This window comes from Schistocerca gregaria, chromosome 4 (assembly GCF_023897955.1).
Source record: "Schistocerca gregaria isolate iqSchGreg1 chromosome 4, iqSchGreg1.2, whole genome shotgun sequence".
Lineage (NCBI taxonomy): Eukaryota > Metazoa > Arthropoda > Insecta > Orthoptera > Acrididae > Schistocerca > Schistocerca gregaria.
The window spans coordinates 769,577,223-769,598,905 of NC_064923.1; the positions used below are offsets into that span (position 1 = coordinate 769,577,223).

Sequence of the window (21,683 nt, forward strand, 5' to 3'; positions counted from 1 at the left end):
GTATATACCTTTGAAACTGGGATACTGTTGTGCGGTGGTAAAACCAAAAAATTTATAAAAGCTTGTGAATATTTAACAGTGAAATATAAACTGAATAGAATAGAGATAATGTATGTTTCCAGATGTTCAGCAGAGTTGTTGCCATTTTAAGGACAATATTTCAACGATCAACCCAGTCGTCTTCTTCAGGTGCTGTAAGTTGGACTATTGTGTGTAATTGCTGCCTGGACTCTAATCAGACTGAACGACTGTTGGTCTCGAACTGCTATTTACATATTAGTTTGATTCTCAATACCTGCTATGCTATTTAATGCTGTTTTGTCTTTCAGAATTGGTACTGGTATTTATTAAATGAAATGTACATTCTCTCATCATTTTACAACTCTGGCAGATGTGATGGCCAGCAGGATCTTAATAAATTGAGTTACAGTTGTCAAGCCTAGTTTAAATTAAAAGATCTGTCACTGTTTATAACATATTCCAACATCTCTGTTTCAATAGACAGCACAATTAAGCTGTCTCAGAAACTTGATATTTGCATTACATTACTGGTTTCTTTAAATTTCATTTCGTGATTATACAGGGTGTATACGACCCGGGATAATCAGGAATTTTTTCATCTGGGAAACACCTGGGAATTTTTTTAGAACTCTGAGAATGTTTCGGTGTTTAACTTTTCAGGTAAATTTTTGTGATTTTGAGTGGTAAGAACCAATACTCCAACAAAGGATATTACTGTATCCCGCGTCTGCAGGATAATACTGCAGCAACAAAATACTAACATGAGAAAGAAAAAGTGAAAATAAAACTTAAGTCACAAAGGAAATCTGCCACATACAACAACAAAACATAGTGCTCATACAAGCGTCTGCCAACAGCAAAGTATGTCAAAGGCTTTAGAAAGACTATGCAATGATTCATAATTACAAATTGCCTCCAATGAGTGTGATGCGACAGCTGTTGACATTAGATTCATTTGAGCAGCTGCGGGCGGGCTCTTGTGCACTCACAGTTGAGTCACATATGGGTAGTTCGCGCTCCCACTTCTGACAACGGATGTGTGGCTGGGCACCGCTATCAAGTATTGCCCCGGTTCAGAAGTATCGTAGGTCTGGGGCTGTTGCACAGAGCAGTCTGAGTTGTGGTAGGGAGGTGGGTAGTCTTCACGTGACCTGTGTTTACGTTTAGTGATTTTGCTGTTTCCTTTTCATTTGTTACTCTCATATCAAATGAAAACAAAACGGATTTCTGTGGCCGGGAGATATCAAATGAATTACAATATGTTCGCATAATTACGGAAGCCTGAAATATATTATTATTTTCAGGTTTTATTTCCAGCTTTCTGACAGTCAAGCATTAACCACCTTGCGGAACAATGAAGTTATTTTTGTCGCTTTGCTAAAGAAATTTGGCTTTTATTAATCATTTGCGCTGAGGTAGTCAATTTATTTGAAATGACATGTTTAATTTCACATTGTTGGCTAGTTTCAACTGTTCGCTGCATTTCATGTGCACATTTTCCATCTTCAAGCTCACATGGCAATATGCCACAATAAAGAATCAAACATGAGATAATACAGTACTTGTACTCAGGAAAATTTACATCCGAATCTGGACATACGAATGTGCACTTCAAGCCCAATTATGCATTTTAGTATGGTTCACAAAATTCCGATGAACTTGAAGTGGCCTCTGATGTCTTGTTTCTTTTGTGACATAGTGCAAGATCTTTTAATGTTTTACACGTACGAACATACAGGCATCCTGTGTCATCGTAGCTCCCAAGAGCAGTGGTGACTGTTATCCAGCGCTCTCTGGCGACTGCTGAAATGAATCAGTTTCTAATAGGTCACAGAAAAACATTGTGGATGGTGGTTTGAAAAGCATTACTTTCAAAGTAAATTTCCTTTTACACAAGATGAACTATATGCGAGAATATACGATGAATTTCTTAAATAACAGAATGTTGGACTCTCAATTAAAATTCAACTCTTTGAGGACAACCATCTAGAAGAATTTCGACACCACGAGATAAGACTCTTACGTCGTTATTAAAAATTTTACTGGCACATTTGTGCGATATATCTTAAAGTGTAACACACGCAAAAAAGATCTACATCTACATCTACATCCATACTCCGCAAGCCACCTGACGGTGTGTGGCAGAGGGTACCCTGAGTACCTCTATCGGTTCTCCCTTCTATTCCAGTCTCGTATTGTACGTGGAAAGAAGGATTGTCGGTATGCTTCTGTGTGGGCTCTAATCTCTCTGATTATATCCTCATGGTCTCTTTGCGAGATATACGTAGGAGGGAGCAATATACTGCTTGACTCTTCGGTGAAGGTATGTTCTCGAAACTTTAACAAAAGCCCGTACCGAGCTACTGAGCGTCTCTCCTGCAGAGTCTTCCACTGGAGTTTATCTATCATCTCAGTAACGCTTTCGCGATTACTAAATGATCCTGTAACGAAGCGCGCTGCTCTCCGTTGTATCTTCTCTGTCTCTTCTATCAACCCTATCTGGTACGGATCCCACACTGTTGAGCAGTATTCAAGCAGTGGGCGAACAAGCGTACTGTAACCTACTTCCTTTGTTGTCGGATTGCATTTCCTTAGGATTCTTCCAATGAATCTCAGTCTGGCATCTGCTTTACCAAGCATCAACTTTATATGATCATTCCATTTTAAATCACTCCTAATGCGTACTCCCAGATAATTTATGGAATTAACTGCTTCCAGTTGCTGACCTGCTATTTTGTAGCTGAATGATAAGGGAGCTATCTTTCTATGTATTCGCAGCACATTACACTTGTCTACATTGAGATTCAATTGCCATTCCCTGCACTATGCGTCTATTCGCTGCAGATCCTCCTGCATTTCAGTACAATTTTTCATTGTTGCAACCTCTCGATACACCACAGCATCATCTGCAAAAAGCCTCAGTGAACTTCCGATGTCATCCACCAGGTCATTTATGTATATTGTGAATAGCAACCGTCCTATGACACTCCCCTGTGGCACACCTGAAATCACTCTTACTTCGGAAGACTTCTCTCCATTGAGAATGACATGCTGCGTTCTGTTATCTAGGAACTCCTCAATCCAATCCCACAATTGATCTGATAGTCCGTATGCTCTTACTTTGTTCATTAAACGACTGTGGGGAACTGTGTCAAACGCCTTGCGGAAGTCAAGAAACAAGGCATCTACCTGTGAACCCGTGTCTATGGCCCTCTGAGTCTCGTGGACGAATAGCGCGAGATGGGTTTCACATGACCGTCTTTTTCAAAACTCATGCTGATTCCTACAGAGTAGATTTCTAGTCTCCAGAAAAGTCATTATACGCGAACATAATAAGTGTTCCAAAATTCTACAACTGATCGACGTTAGAGATATAGGTTTATAGTTCTGCACACCTGTTCGACGTCCCTTCTTGAAAACGGGGATGACCTGTGCCCTTTTCCAATCCTTTGGAACGCTTCGCTCTTCTAGAGACCTACGGTACACCGCTGCAAGAAGGGGGCAAGTTTCTTCGCGTACTCCGTGTAAAATCGAACTTGTATCCCATCAAGTCCAGCGGCCTTTTCTGTTTTGAGCGATTTTAATTGTTTCTCTATCCCTCTGTCGTCTATTTCGATATCTACCATTTTGTCATCTGTGCAACAATCTAGAGAAGGAACTACAGTGCAGTCTTCCTCTGTGAAACAGCTTTGGAAGAAGACATTTAGTATTTCGGCCTTTAGTCTGTCATCCTCTGTTTCAGTACCATTTTGGTCACAGTGTGTCTGGACATTTTGTTTTGATCCACCTACCGCTTTGACATAGGACCAAAATTTCTTAGGATTTTCTGCCAAGTCAGTACATAGAACTTTTTTCGAATTCATTGAACGCCTCTCACATAGCCCTCCTCACACTACATTTCGCTTCACATAATTTTTGTTTGTCTGCAAGGCTTTGGCTATGTTTATGTTTGCTGTGAAGTTCCCTTTGCTTCCACAGCAGTTTTCTAACTCGGTTGTTGTACCACGGTGGCTCTTTTCCATCTCTTACGATCTTGCTTGGCACATACTCATCTAATGCTTATTGTACAATGGTTTTGAACTTTGTCCACTGATCCTCAACACTATCTGTACTCGAGACAAAACTTTTGTGTTGAGCCATCAAGTACTCTGAAATCTGCTTTTTGTAACTTTTGCTAAACAGAAAAATCTTCCAACCTTTTTTAATATTTCTATTTACGACTAAAATCACCGATGCAGTAACCACTTTATGATCGCTGATTCCCTGTTCTGCATTAACTGATTCAAATAGTTCGGGTCTGTTTGTCACCAGAAGGTCTAATACGTTATCGCCACGAGTCGGTTCTCTGTTTAACTGCTCAAGGTAGTTTTCAGATAAAGCACTTAAAAAAAAATTTCACTGGATTCTTTTCCCTGCCACCCATTATGAATGTTTGAGTCTCCCAGTCTATATCCGGCAAATTAAATCCCCCCAGAACTATAACATGGTGGGGAAATCTACTCGAAATATTTTCCAAATTATTCTTCAGGTGCTCAGCCACAACAGCTGCTGAACCCGGGGGCCTATAGAGACATCCAATTACCATGTCTGAGCCTGCTTTAACCGTGACCTTAACCCAAATCATTTCACAATTCGGATCTCCGTGAATTTCCTTTGATACTATTGCACTTCTTACCGCTAGAAATACGCCTCCCCCTTCACTGTCCAGCCTGTCTCTGCGGTATATATTCCAATCTGAGTTCAGGATTTCATTACTGTTTACATCTAGTTTCAGCCAACTTTCTGTCCCTAGTACTATATGGGCATTGTGACCATTTATTTTACGAGAGCAGTTCTGGGACCTTTCTATAGACGCTCCTGCAGTTTACTATTAGCATATTAATATTGTTATTCCCTGTTGCATTTTGCCTACTCCTACCTTGCCGCGTCTCAGGAGGTGTTTTGTCGGGCCTAGGGAGGGAATTCTCTAACCTAAAAAACCCCCATGTGCACTCCACACGTACTCCGCTACCCTTGTAACCGCTTCCGGCATGTAGTGCACGCCTGACCTATTCAGGGGGACCCTACATTTCTCCATCCGATAGCAGAGGTCGAGAAATTTGCACCCCAGCTCTCCGCAGAATCGTCTGAGCCTCTGGTTTAGGCCTTCCACTCAGCTCCAAACCAGAGGACCGCGATCGGTTCTGGGAACGATACTCTCTCTCTCTCTCTCTCTCTCTCTCTCTCTCTCTCTCTCTCTCTCTCTCCTAGTTCATTCTGTGTCAAAATGATATATAGTTCATAAATGTTTCTGACTATAGTCAAAATAAATATAACATTTGCACACTTTGTGGCCCATAAGTTCCCATACCATAACAATGACATTAACTCAGAGGTGTAATAGTTTCAACTGTTTATTTGCTCAAAATGGGATATATTTGGCACTATAAATTGCTCAGCAAAAGTTTTCAATCACCTGAAGGCCTAAGGGAAAGCATTTTTCTGATTTGCTGATCACTGTCTTCTGGTGATATCTTAAGTTGAGTCACATCCTGAACGCTTCAGGTGTATTTTAAGTTTTGGCAAGAAAAAATAATACAAAGGTGACAAACATAATGAGTAAGGTGGATGACGCAACATTGAGACTGCTTTTCAGTGGGGAACTGGTAATTCACTGGTGGCAAACCAGGTGGGCTCCAGTGTTGTGTAGTAGATGTGAGGATGGGTGGGGGGGAAGGAGAAACTCACACTCTCTCTCACTCTCTCTAAATCTCAGCTAACACATATCTACTTACAAATCTGAATGGGCCACATACTATTAGATCAACTAGCATTCCTGTATATAACACAGTTTGGTTGACAAGTTGTTTGTGTAACGATATTGCATTTAAATGTATGTCAATGTGAACTTGTAATATAGGTTTTGAATACATAATATTTTATCTCAGTGGCATATGCCATTATTTTATCAAGACCAATCTCTTACATGATAGATCACTGTGCCGCCTCAATCTCATTTTATGAGCAAACACTATACGTTTTATAACCAATCTGAAGGTGGCTGTATAAGCAACAGAAACAAGTCATAGCATAATGTTCTTTACTTGTGACCTTGGCTATTAATTTTTTTAATTAATGCAAAATTTTTACATCACTTGCCTCCATCCTGGCTATGTAAGGAATTAACATAGGATTTTTCACTACTTGCTTACTTCACTGTGAGTGGCATGGGGAAACTGGGACCAGGGAGAACCAACAAATCAGAGGTGTTGTCAACTGATAAAACTGAGCCACTGAAACTCACTTCACTTGTTGGGAAACTTACTATGTCTCATGTTAAGAAGAGGCAATGGAAAAGGGTAGGGGTCTATTAATTGTTGGCAATTCAAACATATGCCAAATAATGATATCCCTTAGGGAAATGGCACCATGGGATATACGATGAAATGCCGTGTATACTCGGTGTGTATGCCTGTGAGCCTCATTCGACATTGTCGGCAGTCACTAATGGAACAGGGTCCACAAAAACAACAAATTTTGTGAAGTTCCAGCATGCCGGAGTAGCTTGGGTCAGCATCTTCTGTTAATCAGTAGAATAAAAAACTAGTCCCAGTTGCAAATTTTTACTTTCTATTCATTTGATGACTAGTTTCAGGCCGAGATCTATTTTCAAATCGTCGCCTAGTCATCAAATGAATAAAAAGTAAAAATTTGCAACTTGGACTGGTTTTCCTGTCTACTGAACAACAGATTGTGGCGCACATTGGGACAAATAGTGCCTGTTATCTGGGCTCAGAAGTTAATACTGGATCATTCCAGTGACTGGCAGAGAAAGTTGAGAATATCAACCTTGCCAATGGAATTCCAACAAAGTTCACAATCAGCAGCATTCTCCCCAGAATAGACCATGGCCCATATGTCTAAGTTGAATAAGAGGATTGAACCAGAGACAGCAAACATTCTGTGAGAAGCTAGGCTGCAACTTACTAGACTTGTGCAACTGGGTTGAGAATTGTAGGGTCCCCTTAAACAAGTCAAGTGTGCACTACACATCAGAGACTGCTACCAAGGCAGCTGAATGTGTGTGGGGTGCACAAATAGTTTTTTTTAGATCAGGCAACTGTCCTGTCAGCCCAGATTATAACAGATGTACGATCTCTGGAAGTATCAGTGTAAGATTCAAAGAAATGCCACCCTTCTCCAAGGTGAAAGTATTAAAATACTAGTGATTAACTGCCACAGCATTCGCATGAAGCATCAAAAAAATGCAGTGAAATTCACATAATACTAGGCACAGAAAACTGGTTTAAACCTGAAACTGACACCAGTGAGATTATGTTGGGGAAAATTTACGAGGATGGTCTGATATGTCTGGTAGAAAAGCAGAGAAAAAGTCTCATATCAGTGCACACTCTGCTGCAGAGTGAAAATCTCATTCTGGAAACATCCCCCAGGCTGTGGCTAAGCCATGTCTCCGCAATATCCTTTCTTTCAGGCGTGCTAGTTCTGCAAGGTTCGCAGGAGAGCTTCTGTAATGTTTGGAAGGTAGGAGACGAAATACTGGCAGAAGTAAAGCTGTGAGGACAGGGTGTGAGTCGTGCTTGGGTAGCTCAGTTGGTAGAGCACTTGCCCGTGAAAGGCAAAGGTCCTAAGTTCGAGTCTCGGTCCAGCACACAGTTTTAATCTGCCAGGAAGTTTCAGTGTTGAGAAACTGCTGAAAACCATCAAAATAGAACAAATCTTGAGGGCCTGCTGGAATACCTATCAGAATCTGCATCAAATATGCTTATTATTGAAAGTACAACAATATGGGGTATTAAGAACACTATGACTGGATTGAGGACTTCTTGGTGGGGAGGACACAGCATGTAATCTTGGATGGAGAGACACCAGCACATGTAGAAATAACTTTAGCTGTGTCCCAGGGAAGTGTGTTAAGACACTTGTTCATATTGTGTATTAATGCAGGCAATATTAATTGTAATTTCAGATTTTTCACAGATAATGAAGTTGTCTATAACGAAATAATGTCCGAAAAAACCTGTACAAATTATCAGTTGTATCTTAACAAGATTTCCAAGTGATGAAAAGATTGGATACTCACTAAAATATTCAGAACAGTAATACTGCAAATTTCACTAAAGACAAAAATGCAGTGCTCACACCTGATCATTTTGCAGGCATTTGTTTAAGGAGTTAGGCAGTCTGAAGAAGGCTTCACAGGTTATTTATTTCCTCAAGAAGTTTTCATACACTACACTGTCACTAATTCAGCCCTCAGTAGTCCGGCCTCTCAGTAATCCTGTGCACATCCAAAAACACATGCACAATAAATTATCAACTGCAACAATTCTTAGTTAAACAATGCTTTTTTACTGTATTTGAAATTGTAACTTTCTTTACAGTTCAGAATCATGTCTTCTAAAAGGTAACACGTTATGCTAGCCCTCAAGGAGAAACTCGAAATTTTAGATGAGTTAAACAGAGGTTCTTCACAGAAACCTATTGCTGCCGAGTTCAGTGTTGGACGAGCAACTATTTATGACATCAAAAAGAAAGAAGATGTCATTCAACGGTACTCAACACAAATGGATAGTGAGTTGGGAAAATGGAAGATTATGCAAAAGAGTGAGAATGAAGAACTGTATATAGCTGTTTATAGATGGTTCATACAACAATGCAGTAAAGGAATTCCAGTCAGTGGCCTGATTAGAAAGGAAAAAGCATCTGCATTTAACAAACAACCTGGCAGTAGTAACTTGTTTGAAGCAAGCGAAGGATGGCTATCAAACTGGAAAAAACAAAATAGCATTCGGCAGCTGATAGTCACCGGGGAAAGTCGCTCAGTTAATGATAAGTGTGCTGATGAGTTTGTAAGCAAGATACGAAATATAAGAGAAAAAGAAGATTTTACTGCTGATGCCTTGTATAATGTTCATTAAACAGAACTCTCTACAAGATGATTCCTTCAAAAACATTAGCTGCCAAGAACAAGAAGGAAGCTTGAGGTTACAAATACGGAAACAGCGCATAACATTCATGGCGTGTTGTAATGCAAATGGGAGTCATAAACTGCTGCTTATGGTGATTGGAAAATCCCATCATCCACGTTGTTTTCAACACACTGACATAAATACTCTATCAGTGCAGTATTGTGCTCAGAAGAAAGCATGGACAGACAAATATTCTCTCGGTGGTTCCATGAAATGTTTGTACCAACAGTGAGAAAAGAGCTAAAGAAGAAAAAGCTTCCACTGAAAGCTATCCTTATGATTGACAATGCTCCCAGTCACCCTTCAGATGTTTCTCTAAAGTCCGATGGTATACATGTGCAAGCACTCACCCAATGTGACAACTCTAATTCATCCCATGGACCAGGGAATTTTGGAATCAATTAAACGTCATTATCGAAATTCACCTCGTCTCCTTGCTGAACGAAAGTGAAAACTACTCTATTGAGACTATGCTGAAGGCAGCAGCCGAAGCATGGGATAAAGTGGAGAGTGCTACCATAATGAAGAGCTGGAGAAAATTGTGGCCATCCATTGACACCGAGTTGGATCCAGTAGTGAGTGGCAGCGATGAGCCAATCAATTCAGAATTATGAATTACTTTGTACACTGACAGGTTCCACAACCTTCTAGGAGGAGAAGAAATTGAAGATGAAGATGTTACTAAGTGGCTGAATGAGGAAAACTGTGATATGGATCAAACTTTAACAGAAGAAGAAATAATCAAAAGTGTGCAAGAAAGTAATGATGAAAGTGATGAAGAAGAGGGCACAGGAGGAGAGAGCATAAAGATTCCTCATACTGCTGGTGCTGAAGCTGCCGAGGTCTTCCTGGAGTACATTATGCAACAATCAGATAAATGCAGTACCGACATAATGCTTGTAAAGCGGTTACGTGATAAAGCATGCCACCATTGCGTATAATCATTGTGACAATTAAAAATTAGGAACATCTTTCATAGTGACTGATATGACTGTATAATTATGTACAGTATACACTCAAGGACTAAGTTTTCTTTGAAAATTAATGTATTTTTGGATTTAATAAAGTTTATCCTCTATGTTTTAAAATTGTACCCTTCGGTATGATGAAGTACAGTACACTATATCCCTCATGTTTTCAAAATAAATGAATAAAATAAATTTCGCACACTCAATAATACAGCACTTCTGCTAATCCAGCACCCATATGTTCCAGGAATGGCCGGGTTAGTGAGTGTCTAGTGTAATTACAACACCAGAAGAAAAAAATACATTCATTACACCACATTAAAGTTGTACTTACCACAACGCTACAACAAAAGTTTTTGATCACTTGTGCAGTGATATAAAATGACTGACAGACAGCAAAGTAAAATTTGAAAATTGGTCAGCTCACATAAATACTATATTAGTTCGACATTGCATCAGTGGTTGGGAGCAATCTGAAAGTTATTTTATTCTTGAAGAACCAAGGTTGCCAAGATCATTAGCAATTATTTTCATTTCTATGACCAGTTTCGACATACCTACGCTGTCATAATCGGATCTTGCAATGCTATCAGATATACATGCTTCTTAGAACACTGGAAGTCACATAGAGATGTTGTATCAAATTGTAATAAAAGTGGCTGGGAACATCAGCATGTGGTAAATAACACACAATTAAAACATACAATATGCTTTGCTGCTGTCCCAGTGTACAATGATCGCCGCTGTGGTGTAAGCGATTAGATAATGCTGGGACATCAGCACAACATCTTGTATGTTTTAATTGTGTTTTATTTTATTTGTTACATGCTGATGAGCCCTGTCATTTTTATTACAATTTGACACAACATCACTATGTGGCTTTCAGTGTTCTAACGAGCATGTACATCTAATAATGTTACAAGATCCAATAATGACAGTGCAGACCTGTCAAAACCGGCCGTAGTAATAAAAGGAATTGCTAGCAATCTTGGCAAACTTGAATCTTTTATGATAGATAATACAAATACCTGGGGATACCAATTTGTAAGGACATGAAATGTAATGACTGCAAATTTTCAGTTGCATGCTGATAGATGCTTGAATATGGAAGTATAATATGCTGTGGAAGCCCACCGCTTAAAAAGTTTTCAGAACCACTTCAAGTGATTAATCCTATGCATTGCTGTCATGGGGATTGTGAGGACGAGATTAGATTAATTACAGCGCACACTCTGTGTATAAGCAATCCCTCTTCCCTCGCTCTATAGATGAAGGGAACAGGAAAAAGACATAACAAATGGCACAATGGGACATACCCTTTGCCGTGCACTACACAGTGGTTTGCAGAGCATAGATGTAGACATAGATGGTACTTCACTACATTGCCAATGAATAGGTGTGGGGAGTCCTATGTGTTGAGGTCACTAAATGTTTCTTGGTGTTGTATTTTGGAAGGAATAAGGGTTGATGAGGTAAAGAGAAGGCTGGAGAAATGTCATCTAGGAACTTATGAGACACACTGTAATTCCAGACATGCACATAATACAACATTGTTTTACATCTAAGAAAAGCTCACCAGCAGCATTGTCACATTCAGTCTGGTTGGCACTCATCTGTGTTGCAGCTGTGCTAAAGTCAAAGATGGCTGCTGGGTGGTAACCTGCCGACAGTGGAACTTGGTCAGAGTTGACATGGACAACTGTCACATTATCATCTGTATCTGTGACGGAATTATGAGCATCTCTTGCTGGACTTCGTAGTGCTACTGGAGAACGAGCTAATGCATTCAAAGAACTTGAATCAGGAACAGATGATGTACGACAAAGAACATGACGAGACCTGAAACAATCAAGAACAGAAAAGAACAAAGACAATACAAAATATTGTATGCTTAGAATGAAAATCTTGCATTTCAAAAACAAAACAAAAATATTTTTATTGCATTATTAGGTAAAAACCTCGTATTTTAACTATTAGTAAGCCACTGAAAGGTGATGACTTACGCATTTCGCTCTACTGTGGGGGAGGGGGGGTGGAAGAAAAAAAGGAAACTACATATGTTGTTAAACAACCACATTACATGACAAAAAACATAAGGAAAATTAGGTGGACTGAGCAAGTTTTGTCCAACGTACGGACGGCCTGTGAGAAAGGAACATTATGGGAGAACCAACTCTGCCTTGCTCACACCACTGGCACTATAATTGTGCTCTGTGTTTCATTCCGAGTATGCATGATAGTAAAATTGGCATACGATACTCAACATATTATAAACCTTCAGCTCCATAGAGTTTTCGGTAGCGTGCAATACAGGCCAGGAATTGCTTCACTCCTCATTTAGTAACAAGCAAAGTGAGAAGTCGGCAGTATGACACGTTAATTTACTACATGTATTCAGTAGCCAGAACAGCAAAGAGAACTGTTAAAACACCAGCACTATGACGAGGCACAAAACACTAGCAAACTTAAGGCTTTCCATTTCAACCGATAGAGAGCAAGATAACCTAGCTATGAAGTAAAGTTGTTCAAATAGTATATTCAGCTCATTAATTCTCACAGAATGTGAGAACCTACAACTGTAATCTGTACGAACAATGAAATATAAACATCATACAATGCTCAGTTTTTGGGACCAAAAATAATTTACAATCTGAATAGGCAAACACACACTCTAGACTTAATGAAGTGGCTATTTCAGTTAAAGCACGTCAGATTCATAATCAACTTTTACTAAATGGCAAGTCAATTTCTTGAACCAAAGCAGACAAGGAAGAAACCACAAAACAACATGGTCAAGTGAAGAAGATTTTTTCCAAGTATTTGAAATTAAATGAATTACACCTCTATCTAGAGAAATAATATAAAGTTAATACAGCTGGTCTTGGGCACTTGCGATATGCCCAAATCAAACTTTCTGTCCCATTAGAGAGACCTTGTTACTACAGTTGTTGAATAACTGTGTCCAAGCCAGCAAGAAAGCAAAATATGGAGAAGAGATAAGGTTATAGACACATTAAAACCTGTAAAATAGCCAAGCAATCCAAAACCCTGTTTGCTGATTTCCTTATTTCAACACTTTTACTGATATTGAAGAAAATAATTTTGCACAGGCTAGCCCATTCCTGACCCCAGAACATGCATGTTTTAAAACAGGAAGGAGCTGTGGATCTCAAATGATTTATTTGAAGTAACTAATACAAAGATGGGTATGAAAGTAATCAAATTAAAAGGAGGTATATTCAGAGACCTTACAACAACTTAGAATACTTTCACTTCTCATAATAACAAATCTCTTCAATACTTTGTACTATTTCTTAATCTGAACTATCGGAAAGATCCTACAGGAAATGACCATTAACCAATCTGGCTTTGAATCATTTGTAATTCACTCCTTTTCTTACAGAAAAAAATCTAATGCTCTACACCAACAACTGCCTTGGAAGTCACAGGGGCTTCTGGGCACCCCTTGGCTTTCCAGGCTACCCAGCTGCATATATTCTGCATGTGCGACACACCTGGCCGCCCTCGCATACATCTTCAGCCTGTGCAGCACAACCTCGTACACCTGGCTGCCTGACTACTCCTGTCCCAGCTGCTGGTCGGCCTCGCTCACCCGCGCCTGCAGGCATGCGACTGCCCACTAGCAGGCATATTGTCTGGAACAGCCTGCCCTATGCATTCACAGCAACATTTGACGGCATACTAAAATAAACAGGGGTCTGACTGGCATTGTCCAAAGTGCTTATCAAACAGTCATGCTGTTTTTATAGACTAATTGTACACTGATGGGCAAAAACATTATAATCACTGCCCACTGTGAGGCTAAATGCAACTTGGTGGCATTGGAGGCACTTGACACGGTAAAGAAACTTTATAAACAGAGCGGAGATGAACAGGGAACCATTCTAGGAACAAAACACGCTGCAAGTGGGGAAATCCACTAACATAAGTGACTTTGCCAAAGGCAGACTGTTATGGCCCAGCACAAGGGAACGAGCATCTCAGAAACGGCAAAGCTGATAGGCTGTTCGTGTGCTACTGTCAAGAGCATCTTTAAAAGTAGCTGAAAGGTGGTGAAACCATGAGTAGGCACCAAAGTGTTGGGCATTCATACATCATCAGAGAATGTGGAGTTTCCAGGCCTGCCCTCTCTGTTATGCACGATATACAGCAATCTGCGGTGAATCTGATGACTGTGTAACATACTGATGAAGACAGAAATGTTCCAGAGCACATCATCGGTGCACACTGATTGACATGGGGCTCTGCAGCACACGACCCCTATGTTGATCTAACAGTATCTACAATTACGACTGCACTGGGCATGGGATCATCAATGAAATGTGTCACTTGGTCACATGAATCAAGTATCTTATTACACCAGATTGATAGTCCTGCCTGGATACCCTGCCATCCAAGTGAAATGTATTGCACTGCAGAGACAGTGGGGGAGAGTGGGGGTTGAATGCTATGGTAAGGTGGACATCCTCCAGGGCTTTCATAGGATCTGTGATAGTAATCACAGAGGCCACAATAACTACGGATTACATGAACATTTTTACGTTATCGGGACTACGTGCTTCCATGCTTGATGTCTTCCCCAACAATATAATGTTTCAGCACGATGATTGTCTATGTCACAAGGCCAAAACTATTCTACAATAGTTTGAGATTCATGATAATGAACTCACACTGGTATCTTGGCTACCAAATTAGTCTGATCTTTAAATGATAGACTACATCTGAGACACTATTGGTTGCCAGATCAGCATCCACAACCCACCTTCCCTGTATCTCTTTCCTACATACTGAACAAAGTGCTGCTCCAATTCATGAAACCTTCCCATTTCATGCTAACAGTGTGTTTGATAACCTTGAAAAACAACAGTGCTGTGGAACAACTTTAGTTAAACTATTCAACTGTTTTTATTTATTGTGTAACATTTCGAATCATTTGAACAAATTCATGAGCAGTGGGAACACACATAAAAAAGTGTTGGCCACAACAGAAAAACTGGAATTCTTTTTGGAAGAAGGGAAGTAAAGGAAGGGAGAAGCAAAAAGCCAGCTTGCATATACAGAAACTTGGGCAGAAATTTTGAAGTTATCTATGCTTTGAACATAGAAGGTATTTTCCTTAGATCACTAAATTCACCATAATCAAGAAAGATTTGTTTGGTTCAAACAATAGCCTATGACTGACTTGATGAGCTTTTGCAATATGCTTAAATAAAATGAATAATGATTAAAAAGCTGCAGTTGTCTCACACTCAAATTTGCTGCATTTTATAGAGTAAAGATGACTGCTGGTGCATTTACTGTAGCTTTGTCAATTATGAATAGTATTGTGTCTATAACAGATATAAGGGGCAGATGGTGCTGTATGACACAGCCATGAGACCACTCTGTTCACTGTATAGTTTTGAAGCATAACAGGAAAAACAATTTCATTGAGCAGCTGTAACAAAATAATTCTGAGAATGTGCCTTCGTTCACCATAAGTGAAGTCATTACTCAGGCTAACCTGCATTATATGTAATTACCTAATAACACAAAAGTTCTAAATTATGACATCTAAAATAACTATCCCTTATCTAAAAACATCATGGCTTACATGTGTTTCTCTCTTTCAAGTACTATCTATCAATGAAAGTATATTTCCATAGTCAATGTCTGAATAGTTAGCTGACATTCCCAATTAAAGTTTTATATTAAATAGTAGAGCTCAGGTTTCAACAAACAACATATTTTTTTCAGGAAATGAAACAAACCTTGAGTAAACTGGCGGCTCTGATTGAGTGATGTATAGCGATGTGGTGCACGCCCGCTGTTGCACAGTATCATCATCATAATTCAATTGCTGCACAGAAGAAGTTGTGTCTTCCGAAGATGAAGCAGAACTATTTGGAAAATCATGCGACTGCTCTGTACTTGAACTTTCTGGGGGAAAAAAAAAAGACATGACATGGCTACATTCTCCTCCTTTTAGTAACTGGAACAGGACAAGAAAAAACTAAACCTTCCGAATATAAATACTTACAAAAGTATATTTTCTAAAATTAATTACCTTAATTACACAGTTTTTAATGAAAAATATATGGTTCTGTGACTAATGTAACTGTAAGCTCAGGTAACTTCACTGTGCTTTACAAAATTACAATCAGTAATATATACTGGGTAGTTAGTATCAATTTTTCCCTATTCAACATGCTATAACGTGGAAACTAATTACCATACAAGTACCAAACTTGGTAGCATTAATGTCAAGGATACGGGGAAGAGAAATAATGCAGAATCAATTCAATTGAAACACTTTTAATGTACTTCTCGGTACATCATACCATTATCTACCTATACCATTACTGCTACACAAGGGGCTCAATATGGCACCTATCAGTGTTCAGAAGTCTGAAAACGCAGAAATGCATTCTGCACAGCAGAACGAAGCATGTCTGTAGGTATGCTGGCTACCTCTCTTGGTACGACACACTTCGCATCAGCACATGTGTGAATGTTTCCCAGGTGAACCCTGTCCTTCAGGTAGCCTCTAACCAAAAATCACAGGGAGTGAGGTCAGGTGATTGTGCCAGCCAAGTATATGGAAATGATTGGCTGATAACTCAATCGTTTCCAAATGTGTTTCGGAGAAGCAGGTGACACGAGTGATGTGCGGTGGGACCCCATCCTGAGTGAAAACTGTTGAGTTCAATGTGTTTCTCTTCTACAGGGCGGGTACGACATGCTTGTGAAGCATATTGCAGTAATGCTGGCCAGTCACACTGCACTTCTTTGGTTCTTGAGTGCCAACCTGTCCAAAAAAGAATAGGCCAATGATGAACGTAGCCGTTAAGCCACACCATACAGTGACATGTTCACCGTACAGAGGAACTTCATGCACAGCGACTGGAGATGAAGATCCCCACACTCGGCAATTCTGTGTGTTCACGTCACCTATCAGAGAAAAATGAACTTTGTCTGTCCATAGGATGGTCCAGGGCCAGCCATTGTCAACTTCAATCCTTGTGAGAAAGTGGAGGGTGAAGTCAACACATCTTTGTGTGTCCTGTAGTGGAAGCTGCTGTGTGATATGGATCTTGTACGATACCATTTGAGAGTGGTTCCAAGCACCTTCCATACAGTGGACCACAGGACACACATCTCACACAACTTTAACAGCTTTATCACACTTGTCTCATCATTAGCTAAAACAGAGGGCAGATCTCTTAAGAGTATGCCACACAAGTGATTTTCAAGCCACAGACATCACACTCTGGGGGTCCTCTTACAGAGAGGAACAATTCTTATAATTTAATTTAATTTAATTGGATAGATGAAAAATCTAATCACCAAGTGGCAGAAGGAGATCACACATTAAAAAAAAAAAAAAATGTGTTTTGCTTATGCAAGCTTTCAGAGCCAGTGCCTGCTTCTTCCAGCAGAAGGATTGAAGGGGAAGGAAGAGGGGTGAAGGGAGAGGAACTGGAGAGCTTTAGGAAAAGGAGTAGAGTTTGGGAAAGTCACCCAGAACCCAAGATCAGGTGAGACTCACCGGGCGGGATGACACCGACAGTGTACCTTTCAATGGATGGATGCTTCTTCAGCAATGTAGTGGATAATTTGGGTAATATGATCCACTGAGATGCTGTCTTGGATCCCCCTGGCTGTAAAGTGTCCAGGCTGGCCCACTGAACACCCATCACAACAGCTTTCTATCAGGCAACATTCTGTCAAGCAGGTGAATCCAGACGAGGAAGTGATCACCTGAATACAAGTCATTTACCACTTCCCACACTGCGTGGCATTTGCAAGGGCCAGATAGCATACTGAGAGACTGAAAGCAGTCTCAATTGCTCTACTGCTGGAGCAAGTGGTTGCAGAGGCCTGAAGCACTGTTTGCATTACAATCACCACAGCGGACGGAGAGATGGTGGTGGCAGCTGAGTAAAGAGTCGCAGAGAGCCTCTTCATCTATCACCTCATGGCAGGCAAGTAGACTGAATATATTGTCAACCAGTGATGCACATGCCCTGATACAGCGATTGTTTGCAGACCAGTTGTGAGGGAGAGATGCGAGGAGTAATATGCATTGTTTATGAACATTGCCACTAGTCCTTTAGCTTTCTCTCCATTAAGGTCCTCCTTTTTATGGAAAATGTACCCATGTAGCTCAGGAGCATAAGAGTATTTAAAATGTGGCTCCTGAAGATAGAGACACATTAGTCTACCCAGAGCTAATAGATGTAGTGCTTTCACATGTGTCATGAACCCATTTCCATTTCAGTGAATTAGGGAAGCCATCTTAGTAATGTGGTTTTCCTCTGTCTTTCTCCCGTTATTCCTTTGTGGTGGAGAGAGAGACTGCAGCAGGAGAGAGAGGTTGTTACTTGAGGGACTTTTCAGTTTCTTCAGGCAGACATAATATTGATAAAATGGTCAAAATCTGGTCCATCAGACAGGACCAAGGTCGCACTGTCTGACGGTTTTGGACCTGATCATTTTGGCCTGTTGGTTTTTCTCATAAACTAGGATTTTGGGGATGATGGCAAGGCCATTTTAACAGAAATATTTTGCTGGATTTCTTCTACTGTCTGCCACGGGGGCCATTCTCCTTTCCGACATTAGTTTTGTCAACCAATATTTTAGACACATGAAGGCTTGGTTGTTGGACTAACGGCACGGGCTTGTGGCTGTATGTATTTTGACATGTTCTGCTCAGCTGTCAAAGTCTGGTTATCATCACTAGTCTTCTGTACAGGCTGCTTCAATACTGAAGCAAACAACTTCATGAAAGAGCCTGGAGGTTTTAGGGCGCACAACTACTATGGTCATTAGTATCCAGAGTAAGTTATGAATGCACTGAAGGCAGAAGGTTAAAACAACAACCAAAAAGGACAACACTATAAAAGGCACAATACAGGGAGCAAAAGGCTATTTACAATTTGTACAGAAAGCAGATTGTAGCTATAAGAGTCTAGGGGCATGAAAGGGAAGCAGTGGTTGGGAAGGGAGTGAGACAGGGTTGTAGCCTCTCCCCAATATTATTCAATCTGTATATTGAGCAAGCAGTGAAGGAAACAAAAGAAAAATTCAGTGTAGGTATTAAAATCCATGGAGAAGAAATAAAAACTTTGAGGTTCACCGATGACATTGTAATTCTGTCAGAGACAGCAAAGGAATTGGAAGAGCAGCTCAACGGAATGGACAGTGTCTTGAAAGGAGGATATAAGATGAACATCAACAAAAGCAAAACGAGGATAGTGAAATGTAGTCAAATTAAGTCAGTTGAGGCTGAGTGAATTAGATTAGGCAATGAGACACTTAAAGTAGTAAAGGAGTTTTGCTATTTGGGGAGCAAAATAACTGATGATGGTTGAAGTAGAGAAGATATAAAATGTAGCCTGGCAATGGCAAGGAAAGCGTTTCTGAAGAAGAGAAATTTGTTAACATCGAGTATAGATTTAAGTGTCAGGAAGTCGTTTATGAAAGTATTTGTATGGAGTGTAGCCATGTATGGAAGTGAAACATGGACAATAAATACGAGGTGCATTCAAGTTCTAAGGCCTCCAATTTTTTTTCTAATTACGTACTCACCCGAAATCAATGAAACTGGCGTTACTTCTCGACGTAATCGCCCTGCAGACGTACACATTTTTCACAACGCTGACGCCAGATTCCATGGCAGCGGTGAAGGCTTCTTTGGGAGTCTGTTTTGACCACTGGAAAATCGCTGAGGCAATAGCAGCACGGCTGGTGAATGTGCGGCCATGGAGAGTGTCTTTCATTATTGGAAAAAGCCAGAAGTCACTAGGAGCCAGATCAGGTGAGTAGGGAGCATGAGGAATCACTTCAAAGTTGTTATCACGAAGAAACTGTTGCGTAACGTTAGCTCGATGTGCGGGTGCGTTGTCTTGGTGAAACAGCACACGCACAGCTCTTCCCGCACGTTTTTGTTGCAGTGCAGGAAGGAATTTGTTCTTCAAAACATTTCCGTAGGATGCGCCTGTTACCGTAGTGTCCTTTGGAACGCAATGGGTAAGGACTACGCTCTCGCTGTGCCAGAACATGGACACCATCATTTTTTCAGCACTGGCGGTTACCCGAAATTTTTTTGGTGGCGGTGAATCCGTGTGCTTCCATTGAGCTGACTGGCGCTTTGTTTCTGGGTTGAAAAATGGCATCCATGTCTCATCCGTTGTCACAACCGACAGAAAGAAAGTCCCATTCATGCTGTTGTTGCGCGTCAGCATTGCTTGGCAACATGCCACACGGGCAGCCATGTGGTCTCTCCACTTTATCGATCACGTAGTCAGACCAGCTTGTGCGAGCCCGAGGTTGTTTCGGTTTGTTGTCACACGATGTTCTGCCTTCATTAAACTGTCACACCCACGAACGCACTTTCGACACATCCATAACTCCATCACTACATGTTTCCTTCAATTGTCGATGAATTTCAATTGGGTCCACACCACGCAAATTCAGAAAACTAATGATTGCATGCTGTTCTAGTAAGGAAAATGTCGCCATTTTAAGTATTTAAAACAGTTCTCATTCTAGCCGCTGGCGGTAAAATTCCATCTGTCGTACGGTGCTGCCATCTCTGGGACGTATTGACAATTAACGCGGCCTCATTTTAAAACAAAGCGCATGTTTCTATCTCTTTCCAGTCCGGAGAAAAAAAAAATCGGAGGCCTTAGAACTTGCATGCACCTCGTAGTTTGGACAGGAAGAGAATAGAAGCTTTCAAAATGTGGTGCTACAGAAGAATGCTGCAGATTAGATGGGTAGATCACATAACTAATGAGGAGGTATTGAATAGAATTGGGGAGAAGAGGAGTTTGTGGCACAACTTCACGAGAAGAAGGCACCGGTTGGTAGGACATGTTCTGAGACAGCAAGGGATCACAAATTTAGCATTGGAGGGCAGCGTGGAGGGTAAAAATCGTAGAGGGAGACCAAGAGATGAATACACTAAGCAGATTCAGAAGGATGTAGATTGCAGTAGGTACTGGGAGATGAAGAAACTTGCACAGGATAGGGTAGCATGGAGAGCTGCATCAAACGAGTGTCTGGACTGACGACCACAACAACAAATGGTTTAACTGGAGGAGTTCTAGACCTCCTTGAGGGGCAAAATACTTCACAAGAAGTCCACTGTAATTACATTACTGTTGCTGAAGGAAATATAAATTTATGGCACCCAAATGGTTCTCGGTAATGTCCTTATAATCTAAAGAAAAAGTCGGCAGTCAAACAGTCACCCAACATTTCAATATCAACAGAAACGATATGATTTATTTCTGCCTTTAACAGCATTGCCAAGTCCGTTGCTTCAACCAGATGGTTGTTGGGTCCACAGTCGCATGACTGCCGAAGCAGTAGTTTATGTGAAGCCCATACCCAGCAAAGGAAAGAGGGAGGGGGGGGAGGGGAGGACTGCGCGCGTGCTCGCATATGGGGGGGGGGGGCGGCATGTGCATGCGTGCACATGGAGCTTAATCAACTATACAATGCCAGAGGCAACGACATTACGCACCAGCAAGTGATGAGCAGATCACAACTTTAACATCATATACAACGTTAAGCCTCTCCCGATCAACCATGGATCTTGCTGCTGATGGGGATGCTTGGGTGCCTCAGCAATACAGATAGCCATACTGTAGGTGCAAACGCAACAGAGGGTTATCTTTTGAGAGGCCAGACAAACGTTCCTGAAGAGTGACAG

The 21,683-nt window shown here is 40.7% G+C and overlaps 1 protein-coding gene across 5 annotated transcripts in view; it reads right to left on the bottom strand.

Moving 5' to 3' along the window:
• LOC126366014 (uncharacterized) overlaps nt 1-21,683 on the bottom strand; it is a 143,258-nt gene that overhangs the window by 63,110 nt on the left and 58,465 nt on the right. For all 5 annotated transcript variants that reach the window (XM_050008867.1, XM_050008868.1, XM_050008871.1 and 2 more), the window contains 2 exons: nt 15,733-15,901; nt 11,538-11,800 (listed from right to left, as the gene is read on the bottom strand). In XM_050008867.1, coding sequence (XP_049864824.1) covers nt 11,538-11,800; nt 15,733-15,901 — 432 coding nt within the window. The remainder of the gene's footprint in view (nt 1-11,537; nt 11,801-15,732; nt 15,902-21,683) is intronic.